The sequence below is a fragment of the Lactuca sativa genome, chromosome 7 (genome assembly GCF_002870075.4).
Source record: "Lactuca sativa cultivar Salinas chromosome 7, Lsat_Salinas_v11, whole genome shotgun sequence".
In the NCBI taxonomy this organism is placed as follows: Eukaryota; Viridiplantae; Streptophyta; class Magnoliopsida; order Asterales; family Asteraceae; genus Lactuca; species Lactuca sativa.
The window spans coordinates 26,330,155-26,343,409 of NC_056629.2; the positions used below are offsets into that span (position 1 = coordinate 26,330,155).

Here is a 13,255-nt window from a genome sequence, read left to right on the forward strand (position 1 = left end):
GAGATCTTTACAAGTTCAGGTTTTTATATTTTATAATGGTTAATTACTTTGATTTATAGCTAGATACTTTTCATAATTTCAAAACCATGCCACCCTCGGTACAAATATCCGTTAGTAACAAACTTTACAAACTCAAGGTAACCGGTTCTCATCATTAGACGAACCACCAAACCCGTTTCCAAGAAAATTGGTCAATAACCCGTCTATGCTAAATAGTAAACATTACACCCAAATCTCAAGAATGGTGTGGTGAGCAATTTATTTGGTTTTCTCTAACTAAAGGTTGATGACCATATTAGATGCTACATTTTCCTTGTAAAAAGAAGTAATTGTTATTATCTTATAAATTCTTGAATAATAAAAGGAATCGTAATTAATCAAAAAACTATATTACTTTAGTTATAAGATTGCAGAATTAACATGTTACTATTTTGATACTTTGTATTTACCTCTAGAATGATGTAAGGAATAATAAAATTACATCTTATAGTGTAATATTTCATTGATCAATATCCAGTAGACTCGGACTACAGTAAACGGATTCGTTTAAAATCGAACGAAACGGTATTCAAGATCAATTTATGTGCATCATCAAGAGGCCATACATTTGCATTGAAATCACCATCTGGCTGAGGGATATGGTGATCGGCAGCATCGTCGTGAGGCACGTCCACCATGTGATGATTCGAACAAGTTTGCACATTGAGTTGGGTTTTAGGATGTCCGGTAGCATCATCTTGAGGCACCACCATGGATTGATCTGAATAATTGTCAGGACTTTTGAAGCTCCATTCAACTTCAACAGGAGCTGATATAGTTGTCTCGTTACTATCATCGTGAACATGAAAATCGTCAGCAGCATCATTTTGATCGCAAATATTTTGCACGTCGAGTTGGGTTGGCGCATATTCACAAGAATTTTGAACCAAGACCGGTGGATAGTCAATGTAATCAATTAGTGGTTTCATAGAAGAAGAATTCAAAGCACCATTTGAAAACAGAAAACCGTCGGATGGAGTACTCAATGAAAGCATATTTGTGTGATAACATAACTCTCTGATTTGCATTGGCTGTATGGAAATTAATCCATGCTCAGTAGTAGCCGTTGTGTAGGCACCATTAGCAAGTGGTTGTGCGGAGGAGGCAGGTGGTTCAACTGAAACAGAACTTGAAGCACTATCAGAATCGTTTTCTGATACTCGTCGTCTCTTGCGCAAAGGTATCTTGGGTTCTTCCATCTCCCTCTTGTAAATCTTGCACAACACCCATTCGCTTAACTACAAGAAGACCAGATATTACTTAAGCATACAACATTGTGAATTAAAGCTTATAATTTATATAATAAGAACTGCAGAAATTTCTTACAACTAATTTCTACATACCTCTTCTCCGTTTTCAAAAGGAAGATTGGGTCCGTTTATTGTATATTCATGCATTACCCACATAGTTCTTCTGCCGTTCTCATAATACGTAAGAGTTCCTTTGTGGCCAACCATTTGTCCAGACGTGGCATCATACACCGGCATAAGTTTTTCACTAGTCTTCCAGCACCCATGTTTTCCGGGTACTGATAATGCTCTATCAGGTCGATTCCCTTTAGGGTACTTTCGATCCCCAGAAGTCAGAAAATACCATTTGTTCTCGTGAGACCGATATTGTTCTGTAAGCAAGCAATTAAAACACGAAAGTTTAGCATCATAGCAGACACACAATCAAGAAAGAAACCATCATGCATGCATCCAAGATAGATAAATGTATCTTTATTAAACACATGTTAATTATTTAGAATAAGAACAAACAAGAAATATATTAACAATCTTAATTATATTCAAGATGAATCATGCATGCACGTATCTTTAATTAATTGATTACTAACTAACCTGCGAGTTGTTCCGGCGTGTGGTTGTAAATATTGACCTCGTGTAACCGGCACTTGGGGGGCTCTCTTGATTCGAGTTTGGCGTTCAGGCAGTCTAGGATGAGCTCCGAATCCGTGGGACAGAATCGATAGTAGGAGGGAAGCTGATCAGCAAAATCCAGGGCAACGTCCATTGAATTTGAGATCGATGGAATTAAGCACAAGTACTGGTGAGAAAATCAGAATGAAGTCGATGAGTATGAGTAGTGGGCATGTTTATTTATATAGTGGTGTCAAGAGGAATAAAAGGAAAGGTTAATTTATCCTCTCTTGATTGACGCGAAAGGTTCGCAAGTTGAATTCAGTCTTTCTGTTATAAAAATCCAATGGGATATTTCGTTCATAAAGTTCCAAGATATTAAATAACTAGATTATAGCCCGCGTTAAACGCGGGAAACGCATAAAAAACATATAATCGTTTACAGATATTACATAATGATTTTAAAAAAATATATGGTTATGGTATTATTGAAATGTATAGAAAATACATTGAAAACGATAAATATCTATAATCATTGAAGGACCTCTAAACAACATTTTTGTTTTATTAGTTGAACGACCTTCCTCGTCTCATATAGATATAATATTGATATATAATTATAAACGTTTTAATTAGACATTCATCCCATAATAAAGTTACCTAATTTAAACATATATTGACAACAAATATACCGTTTTTTTCTACTGCATTAAATATTGACAACTATTTCATTTATTCAAATAAAATTATATAATATAATTTATAGAATGTTAAATGTTATATGAATTTAATTTTAGTATATCATTAATGGAGATTTTTTTTTTCTAAATCATGATTGATTATTTTAAATTGATTATGAATATAAGTGCTAGCTTTTATGTTTGTTCTTATTTATTTGGTGTTCACAAGAACTTTGAATTAGTTTTGACGCAACTTTGAATAATTTTAGTATATCATCAATGTAATTTGGTATATCTTTCAATTATATGAAATATCAAATAATGACATTTCATTACTATTGTGATAATTTAGTTTATATATTGTATTTTTACTAATATTAGCGGTCTTACTTTTTCTAATAATCGTAACGCTTTTACTAATTGTACTTTTTACAAATCTCCTAATATCTTATAATTTTTATCTTACTTAATAAATTTTCATAACTATGTTATTTTTAAGATTTACTGCCTTAATAGTTTTTTTTTTTTCATTCTATTCAAATTTATATTTCATTATACAACAACATTGTTTGTATTTATTTTGAAATTTCACTTTAAAAATGCTTAATGTGTACACATTGACATTAATTTTTTTTTAATAAACCCGAGTAATAATTATGAAATATATATCTCATTTTAATTAACATTTACTTCCTTCATTATATCAAATTCCTCCGGATATACTTTTGGAAAGTAATAATTATAATGGGGCAGCATTATCTAAGACATAAATGTTTGATATGCTTTTGGAGGAAAAAAAATCAGGATCATTAAAAAATTTAATAATGAAAATACAAATTTAAATTTGGTGAAATTATGGATGAAATTACTGGCGAAAATTATTTTGGAGGGAGTTGTATTTTGAAAGGTATAATAATATTACAAAATTCGAAATATGTTTATTTCTTGTGTAAATTTATAAATTTTCTTGTTACTATATAAAGATAAAAAAGTAGGTTGATATGATATACAAAAACATAATAATTTCAATGATATTTTAAAATCATGTCAAAATTAACCGGATTCGTATGACCTGAAAATTAAAAAAAAAAATCATAATCATCTATAATATATAAAAGTAACATTTTCATAATTAATGTCGGTTCCCAAGATAGTTAATTTATGTTTTGTTAAATGTACGTAATATCTTTTCCTGTTTATTTGAAAAGTTTTAGAAAAGTAGTTAACTGATTTCAAATAATTTGTGACAAAGAAAATCGAAATATATGAATACATACATTTGATATAGGAACAAAAAAATAATCGAAAAAAATATAAAAAGCAAAAGAAGATACTGACCTTCTAGTGCACAAGAGCGAATGTTTGAAGCAGAGAATGGTGATGGAAATTATAAGCAATAATAATGATGTTGTAGGAGAAGGTTTGAAGAAAAAAACAATTGAAAATAAGTGTGAGTTGCGGATTCAAGGATGAATCGGATATGTATGTGATAATTTGAATATGATTTTTCGGTATTATTGATTTCCAAATAAAAATAGATTTTATATTGATCGTTTACTAATATAAGCGGATTTATATTAATGGTTGATATTAATGCCTTGATTGAAATGGTTTGTTAGTAATATACTTTTAAAATTGACCATATTAAAATATTTATAACCGGAAATTCAAAATTTAAAATATGGAAAGCTTTTATTGGAATTAAATACATTCCATTTCTACGAATGTAAGTTATTGTTTAACGATTGGAAAACATTTATTGGAATTAAATACATTCCATATGGGGAAGATGACGTCAGCAATTTGATCTAAGGGTGGAAAAAATAAGATTTAAATACAATTAAGGATCCAGATTATTTAAGATGATATCATAAGGTTTCTCTTTTAATAATATTTAGAGACTATAACCAATACCTTTGGTTGTAGAAAACTTGCCTATTTTTTTGGACTAAATTGTGAAATTTTCATTTAATCAATCTAACTTGTCTTCATTTTTACAATTTAATCTCTAATAAGTTTATTACATTTTATCATCTTTATAAAAATTATTATTAAAAATATGTGTTAACTACATTGATATGTATTTTTCATTTTGATTAATTTGTTTTCTCATTTTTGAAGGCAATTTTTTTATTAATAAGAGCTACCTAGAGTTTAGAAAAACAACTACGATAATGTTTATATCTCTATTTGGAAACAAAGATTTAAAAAAAAAAAAAAAGATCCATGGTTTGCAAGGTTTAGTAAAAATATTTTTATCAACTAAAAAATAGCTTTTTGTAAAGAGAAATTAAATATTATTTTACTTTTGTTCCTACAAATCCTCATACCCAATTAAATGATGACATATGTCATATTAGTATGTTAAAATATCATTAAATTAGTATTAAATGTTACAAATGTCACTATTTAATTGGGTACGAGGATTTGTAGGAATAAAAAATAGAAGAATATTTAATTCTCTTTTGTAAGTAGTAAGAGCAGTAAAACGTCAAGGGCTAGCAAAAACTGCAAGCATCAGATAAAGAGATAAACCAATCCACCAAATAATTTTGACCTTTCGACAACACTTCTTAATCCACACAAAGGAGAAGAAGCCTCGTTTCATATGTACTAGATACATCAAAGAGAAGTGCATATGGGGCGGTTTAGAGATTTAGCCACTTGAAGAGATATCTTGAGTTGTTTCATGTATGAAAATTGATTGTGGATACTAACGAAATCAGGATGTTGAAGATCCCACCACTTCCAAACTTTACTCTGAAGATCCTTCACTAGAGGACATTTGAGGATCAAATAGGCCAAGGACTCAATACACGAATTTTACAGAAGGTAATGGGAGCAGTCTGCATCGATACATTTGCTTACAAGATTATCTTTTGTTGGTAGTATATTGTGAAACATTTACCATCTTAAAATGCTTATTATAAACATCACCCGTTTGTCCCACACCATATGTTGCAACCCACTAATAGATAAAGTAAAAAACATGCCATATTTGGTTTGTTTCCGGTCTAATACTCTTTTGGACTTTTATTTTTGATATTTGTAGTTGGGCTATGGTTAATAGTGTGCACTAGCAAAAATCTAAGTATTTTTTTTTGAATTTTTTTTCCGCATAAAATTTTTAAAATTTTGTGTTGGTTGCTTGGGTATATGTAACATTTTTCTATTAATGTAGCATAGGTTGCAATCTTATAGATGGTTTATGAATACTAAGGTCAATGTTGGTAAAACGAAGATACATCATATACCGTTTAATGTGTAGAAAGATGAGGTTATTCCACACCACACCGTTCGAATATTGGGTGGACGTACCTCAATGTAAGATGTATTAATTAAGTGCCACAATCCAGGTCACAATGTAAGAAATTGAAATGGTTAAGGAGGTATATCAGTGAAAGTTTAGTGGGTAAGGAGTGCAGGATGGAATGGGGAAGGAAAAAGGAAAACCAGGTGCATGAGAAAGTAAAAACGAGAAGGGATTTTAGCTTGTATTGGTTAATCTATTATTTACTTAGTTTATGTACTATACGAGACTTTATAACTAGTATGAAATGGGGGTAGTCATAAATGTATTTGGAGACACTAATATGTTATGGTTGTCACCTATTTTGGTTGTTATTTTAATTAATACAACACCCCATATTTGTATGTGTCTATTGTGTTACCAAATGTGCAAAACATTAGCGGTCATTATGGTTGGTTAATACAAAACAAATATACATTTCTATTTTAATGTTACACATATGTTTACATTGTACAAAACCATTTCAATGATTAAAAGCATTTCATAGTACACCCAGTTTCAATGTATAAAACCATTTTATAAAATATGTTGTGGTAAGAGAAATCAAATAAAAAAAACCACACATATTTTCATTAAACCATATGTCACCCAAGTATATTCAAAATATTAGCCAAACCATATCGTACACGTACAAACCATAACTTAGTACATAAAAGAACAAAAACATTATCCCAACAACTAGTAAGAACAATATCACATCTTCATTAAAAATGAAAATTTAAAAAAAAAACACACACACACACACACAACTTGCAATAAATGAAAGATCTAGTATGCTCAATAGTCATATTAAAATGATGTTGCAAATTAACATATGATACTACTGCGTCATACTAACAACAACTTAATATATTATATGGTATGATTTATTAAGTCATGTACATTATTTTGGACTATAAAGACTCTTTTGTCTTTTAGCTAAAAGTAAAATTTTATATCTTATAAAGAGTTATAAAAATTTTATAAACTTCTCTTCTTCTTCTTCTTAAAAAAAAAGATGAGCTAGTTTCTAGGAAACAAGACATGGTCTTTTAAATATAATAAGGGAAAGTAAACATGCCTTAAGAGGCATGAGATGCAAGTAGGCTTTATGGTATGGGGTGTTTAAAGTGTTAAGAACTATTGGGTAATGATCTAGCTTTATGAAGGCTTTCATTCATTTTTTACTCATCAAAACTGTAGCTCCCTCATACTCTCTCATATTCTTTCTTGCAAAGAAGTGCTAGAAGATTATTTGCTTGTATTTTGCTCTTTTTAATTCATATTTGGATATGAACTTAAAGCTTAAGAGTCTTGACTAGCATTTACATTAACTTGGTTTCATGTTGATGTCTCAAAGGTTCATTCATTCTTCTACAACTTCCAAGCGTCCCTTTGAGGATTCAAAGTCTACAAAGGTTTAAGGTTGTCTTCTTCTTCTTCTTATTCTTATTCTTATTCTTCTTCCTCTTCCTCTTGGTTGTTTTCTTTCCAAACTTTGCAAGAAGATCCATGGTTGGTTAACTTGTTTTATTTTATTCAAAATCAAAGTCTTCCATTGCTAAATCTTATGTTTTTGAAACTAATTTTTGAATAAAAACCCGACAATTGGTAACGAAGACACCTTCCAAGTTTGGTTATATTTTATGGTTTTTGGAAACCTTAGTCTTTGGAAAATATTGATAACTTGTTTTTCTAAGAAAATGAGTTCATACATATTTTCTATGACATGCAGCTTTATAATTGTTATTTTTGTGACAAAAGTTTTCATGAATCTTTTGTCATTTAAAGTTGTCTTAGAAAAACAAAGGTTGTTTTATGTATATGTTGATATGTATGATGTGCATAAAGTAGTCGGGTATCTTTGTGGTGTTCTATTTGTTTTTTTGTTATAAAAATGGTTGTAATAATTTATTTATTCATATGGTATGTAATAAATTAAATAGATTAGTTTTCTTGGCTTAGTTTTTGTAAGTAATATATTAGTTTTTAGAATGAAGTTACTTGAACAAAAATGTAAAAAGAAATAAAGATTGAGCCATTTTTTGGAGACAAAAATATGATTTTTGCAACTTTGAAGTGTGCAAAGGCAAAGGCAACCTTTCTACAAACTGTTACAATAGGTGTTGTTGTTGGCAGCTTCCCTTGGAGTTGTTGGACCTAGTGCAACCTTTTCTGTAGCCTTTTATGAAAAGTGTTGCATGTTGTTGAATTATTACCTTTAAGAAGCATTTTCAATCTTTTGCAAGCAATGAGTGTTTTCTTATGTGGGAGCTTCTGCAACAACATTACAAAAAGATTTTTTTTGGTCCCTTTAAATGTCAATTTAGGAATGGACATGACATATTTTGTGTTGGATCACAAAAATGTCATTAGTTAGTTATGTTTATACACATATATTTTTATGCATGTTTGTGTTGTTTATTTTTGTAACGCCCCAAAAATCATGACATAAAAATTTATGTTTTTAGATTGATAAATCGTTAATAAAAATCTTTCACATAGAATTAGAGTAATTAAGTCTCAACTAAACATCATTAAATCAGAGTAATTCACGAGTGCGGAACATGTGGTGTGTTCTCTACAATCATTCTGAGCCCTTCTGTTTGAAAACCAGAGTACCTGAAACATAAACTAAAAACTGTAAGCACAAAGCTTAGTGAGTTCCCCAAAATACCACACAACATACAACCACATATTATCATGCAAAATACATATAGTTGCCATAGGCTTCCTTCGTGGTCTTTATCTGATATGCCATGGACTCCCCCATGGTCTTTACCTGGAATGCCATGGGCTCGCCCCAGGGTCTGATATCCAAATACCACGGGCTCCCCCCGAGGTCTTCCATGCAAGTATCACAGAGACAACTAGCATACCACATAACACATAATGGGCCGACATTGGTGCCTTCAACCCATGTATATAGTGAGAAGACTCGCCTCCCATTATTGAATCATACAACATCACCCTTGACTGCTGTCCGACAGATCCCTGAACTATCAGTAACAAAACAACACCCAATTAATAATTGGGTCCCAATTCATAACCACAACTCTATGTCTGGGGTAAAAGGACCATTTTACCCCTAACCTGTCCGTGTCCATATTTATGACCCAACTACAATCTGAAAGGCCCAAAGGCACACAAATAAACCATTAGCCCAATTTTCCAAATTGTGCCCAAACCCCATACATGGCCTTGCCTTAAGGCCTAACCATTCTCTCTAGCCCAACACTTTGTATTCTGATGGCCCATTAATGACTCAAACTCTCAAGCCCAAAACTAGAGGATCCACAAAGACCTACTAATGGCCCACTTTTTCAAATTGGGCCCAATCCCATATGGGTCTTATCCTATAACGTCTGGTTTCCTAGTATGCGTTTAATTAAGTATTTATTTATTTTGAAAGAATTATTCGACGAGTTGGTAGCCCTGACTCGTCGAATAGAAGGCAGTTTGTATGCGGGGCTTAAGTGAGCTACTCGACGAGTCGCAGCCCTGACTTGACGAGTAGGACAAGCTGGATGAAACCCTAATCTTTAGGGTTTGCACCCAAGCATCGTATCTGGCATCCATTCCAGCCTACATCACCTCTAAACCCTAATATCGAAACCTTAATCCGCCATAAGTGATCTTGAGCTATTTCTTGCCATTTTGAGTGTTATTTGTGCCTTTTGAAGCTTATGGAAGAAGTAAAAGATAGAAGACTCAAGAGGGAAGGAGCAGATCCAGGAACTACACTTCATTTGCTATATTTTATGGTAATCAAGTTTCCAACTTGATCGTTCTTCTTTTAGATCTATTTGTTTCCATTTTATGAAGGTTTTGACTCAAGAACCTTGATCCTTGGGGTTGGGACGTCCCAAGTGACTTATATCTCAGATCTAGGATCTAGGAAGGGTTCCATGGCATAAAGGTGCAAACTTTATGACCATGGAAGCCCCATGCAAGCATATAAGCAAGTTTATGGTCTTTTTAGCCCTAAAAGACCATGCATGGATGGAAAGCTCGGGACTTTATGTGTCCAACAGATGTTAAAACCCTAGATCTTAGTTTGCATGCGTGGATTTGAGATTCTAAGGCTTTTTGGACAAGATTCATGTCTTATAAGAATTAGGGTTTTGTCTAAACTCTTTTAGAAGAGTTATGGACGGGTAAAGTTGGAAACTTTACCCTTAGAAAGGCCTTTCCAGTGGGCAAACGAGCTAAGAACCTTGGATCTAGAAGAGAGGGGCTTAATCTGTTAAGATGGCCAAACAGACAGAAGGACTCGTCGATTTCATAAGGGAACTCGACGATTCGAATCAGGTTGTCCCAATGTCAGTTTAGTAGAACTCGATGAGTGGATGAGCCAAGTCGCGACTGAGTAGCCCGATAGGACTCGACGAGCCGGTGGAGTGACTCGGCGAGTTGAGTCGCGATTTTTGGATTTCTGAGTAATAGAACTCGGCGAGTTGAAAGGTTGACTCGGCGAGTTGTTCAACCCTGAATGTTGACTATGACCATAATGTTGATTTGACCTAGTGTTGATTTTGACCAGGGGTAAAATGGTCATTTTACCCTAGAAAGGATTATTAGATTTTGATTAATTATTATTGTGATATTGATAGTCGAGGAGTCGTTGGAGCAGCTATTAGATATTCATCATCGCTAGTTTTTGCAGACAGCTTTGCGAGGTGAGTTTTCTTCGGTAGGAATGAGTCTAAGGCACCAAGGCTGGCCCGTTTAGATAGCAGTAGTTTTGGACCACGGTCCGATGTCGGGTGGGGCTCGAAGTAGATTTATCTGTTTTCTGGATTCAGGTCCGACGTTGGGGCGGTCTCGAGGAATGCTTGTATGTTTGTATGCTTGATGTCTTTGTGATTCTTGCATGTGTTGTTATGTGTTATGTGTTCCGGGCTTAGTCGGGTGTCGGGGAAAGCCCGAGGGATGTCTAGTTAATATGTTATGATAGTATGTTCCAGACTTCGGTCCAATGTCGGGGCGGTTCCCGATGAATTTTTTCATGATAGTGTTATGTGTTTATGCTATATAATTATCGAGATGTATATGTTTGCCGAGATGTATGTGTTTTCCGAGATCTGCTCGATGTCGGTCAAGGCTCGATGACGATTAGGATTTGATGTAGGTCGGGGCCCAATGCCGAGAAAGCTGATGCCGATCTGGACTCGATGTAGCAGGGGCGGGGCCTAAGATATGTTATATGTAATGTGTATGGTATGAAGTAGTATGGGAAGACTTACTAAGCTTCGTGCTTACGACTTTCAGTTTTGTTTCAGGTACTTCCACTAGCAAGGGGAAGGGCTCGGGATGATCGCATGGCACACACCACAGTTTCAGCCTAGGATTGTTTTAGACTCTGATATTTTCTCATATGATTTTGATACAGTATTGACATGATGTTTTGAGATATTTTGTTCATGATTTTTATTTGATGATGATGATATTCATGGTTAATTAATGATTTAAAAACAAAATTTTTGGACTGTATTTTTAGGAGGTTACATATCCTAAGCCCATAATCTTCTTAATTACAATTCCGATGACCTCAAATACCTCCTTAGAATAGCTTGTTCAAAGACAAGCTCAAAAGTCAAGGTCAACGGCATGAGTTGACCCAACTCGCCGAATTGTCCATCAACTCGCCGAGTTCCTTAATCAATTTGCGAGGTCGGTGAAAACCAAGCCAACTCGCCGATTTTATCCAGAAACTCGTCGAGTTCACCAGAAACCCCCATCTTAATACATTAAGCTCTTAATCCATAAGGACATGGCCCCAAAACATAGATCTGGCTTCCTTGAGCTGGAAAACCACGTAAAGTTGCCAACTTTACGTTCATGCATGTCTAAATGAAGCTCTTAAGGTTAAAATGGGCTTAATAACTGACTTAATGCATGCATAACACCCAAAATCCTCATAAAGTTTGCACCTTTGAGCTCAAGGGTACCAAAACCAACTCAAATCTAAAAGAACAACTCCTTCAATGACTTTACCGCATCATCATCCCAAAAAGAGGCCAAAACACAACAAAAACCAAAATGAGGATATCTAATCATCTACAAGTCAAGGTATGAACTTGATAACTTAAAGTGACTGTAAGAAATGGATTGATTCTGGATCCAAGACTTCCTTCTTCAAGCTAGAAACTTCAAGATCTTCTAATTCCTTCACAAGGCACAAAATGAACACCAAACTTCCTTCCAAGGCTCAAAAACTTGACAATGGAGGCTACAACTCGTTTTAGGGTTTTGATAACAATGGAGGCTGATAAGGAGGCTAGAGAAAGGACTTAAGGACTTTAAATAGGGTGCAAGACCCTTAAAAGTAGGGTTTCCTTCCCATCTGCCAACTCGCTGAGTGGAGGCATCCCAACTCATCGAGTTGGTTCATTAAACCCTTGTGATTCTTCCATCTTCAACACGTCGAGTTGGTCCCTCTAACTCGTCAAGTTCACCTAGAAATAGGGTTAATCTCGACAATTTCTATTCAAGATTTCAGATGTTACAACTCTCCCCCACTTGAGTTAGATTTCGTCCTTGAGATCCGTCCATACCTTTCTCAACACGCCAAACAATCTGAGCAGCACTGCCATAACCCGAGAATACTGAAACCTTCTTAAGGCAACTGAAACCAACCCTAGAGGAACTTACCAAACATGAAGAAGAAGGAACCCTAACCCTTGCAAAAAAAACCATCCCTACCTTTCAAGAAACCCGAAATCTCAAATTGATTTGACTTCCTGGCAGCGCACCCGCTCTAAACCACTATCAACCAAATCCATAAGAAGCCTAGACTAGACAAATACTTCCAACCCCGATTATCTTGATGCTTTTAAAGGAGCAAAATTACTGATCAAAAACGTCCACATAACACTTATACTCGTAAGAAGGTTCAGATAATCCTTCGAGTATAAGATTCATACATGCAACAGTTAGACTCAGACGAGAGCTGTGCAATAGAGTCAAATCAACCACTTTGAGATTATTCAATCCCCTGCAAGTGGCTTATCATATAGCCTGAAATACAAGCGACTCCACACACAAATCCCAAATTACTGAAACCACTTCGACTCATCTTGCTGCCACCTAGCTGCTTTCCTAAAGCAATCGAGACCTCCATGGTCCCAACTTGTGTACCAACTATCTGGACACCGAACACCTACTCGATTGCTAAATACCAAAGAAAAAGACACATTAGCTCCATGCGACTCCTAAAAGAAAATCTCGACTGACAAAAACTACCTCACAACACCTCGCCATCAAATCCACTTCTCCTGATTCCGAACACGTTGTGGTTCCTCAACAGATAGTACCATCCGAAGGCACAACATAATGGCTCGATCTGTCATCATACTAAACCCATTCCTTACTCTTGAACCTTGCTA

The 13,255-nt window shown here is 34.2% G+C and overlaps 1 protein-coding gene across 1 annotated transcript; it reads right to left on the reverse strand.

Moving 5' to 3' along the window:
* Nucleotides 1-527: 527 nt before the first annotated feature.
* On the reverse strand, nucleotides 528-2,052 carry LOC111907296 (NAC domain-containing protein 79). The gene is made up of 3 exons (XM_023903075.1): nucleotides 1,881-2,052; nucleotides 1,383-1,660; nucleotides 528-1,277 (listed from the first exon to the last, which is right to left on the reverse strand). The coding sequence occupies exons 1-3, from the start codon at nucleotides 2,050-2,052 to the stop codon at nucleotides 528-530; spliced, it is 1,200 nt and encodes a 399-aa protein (XP_023758843.1).
* Nucleotides 2,053-13,255: the final 11,203 nt, after the last annotated feature.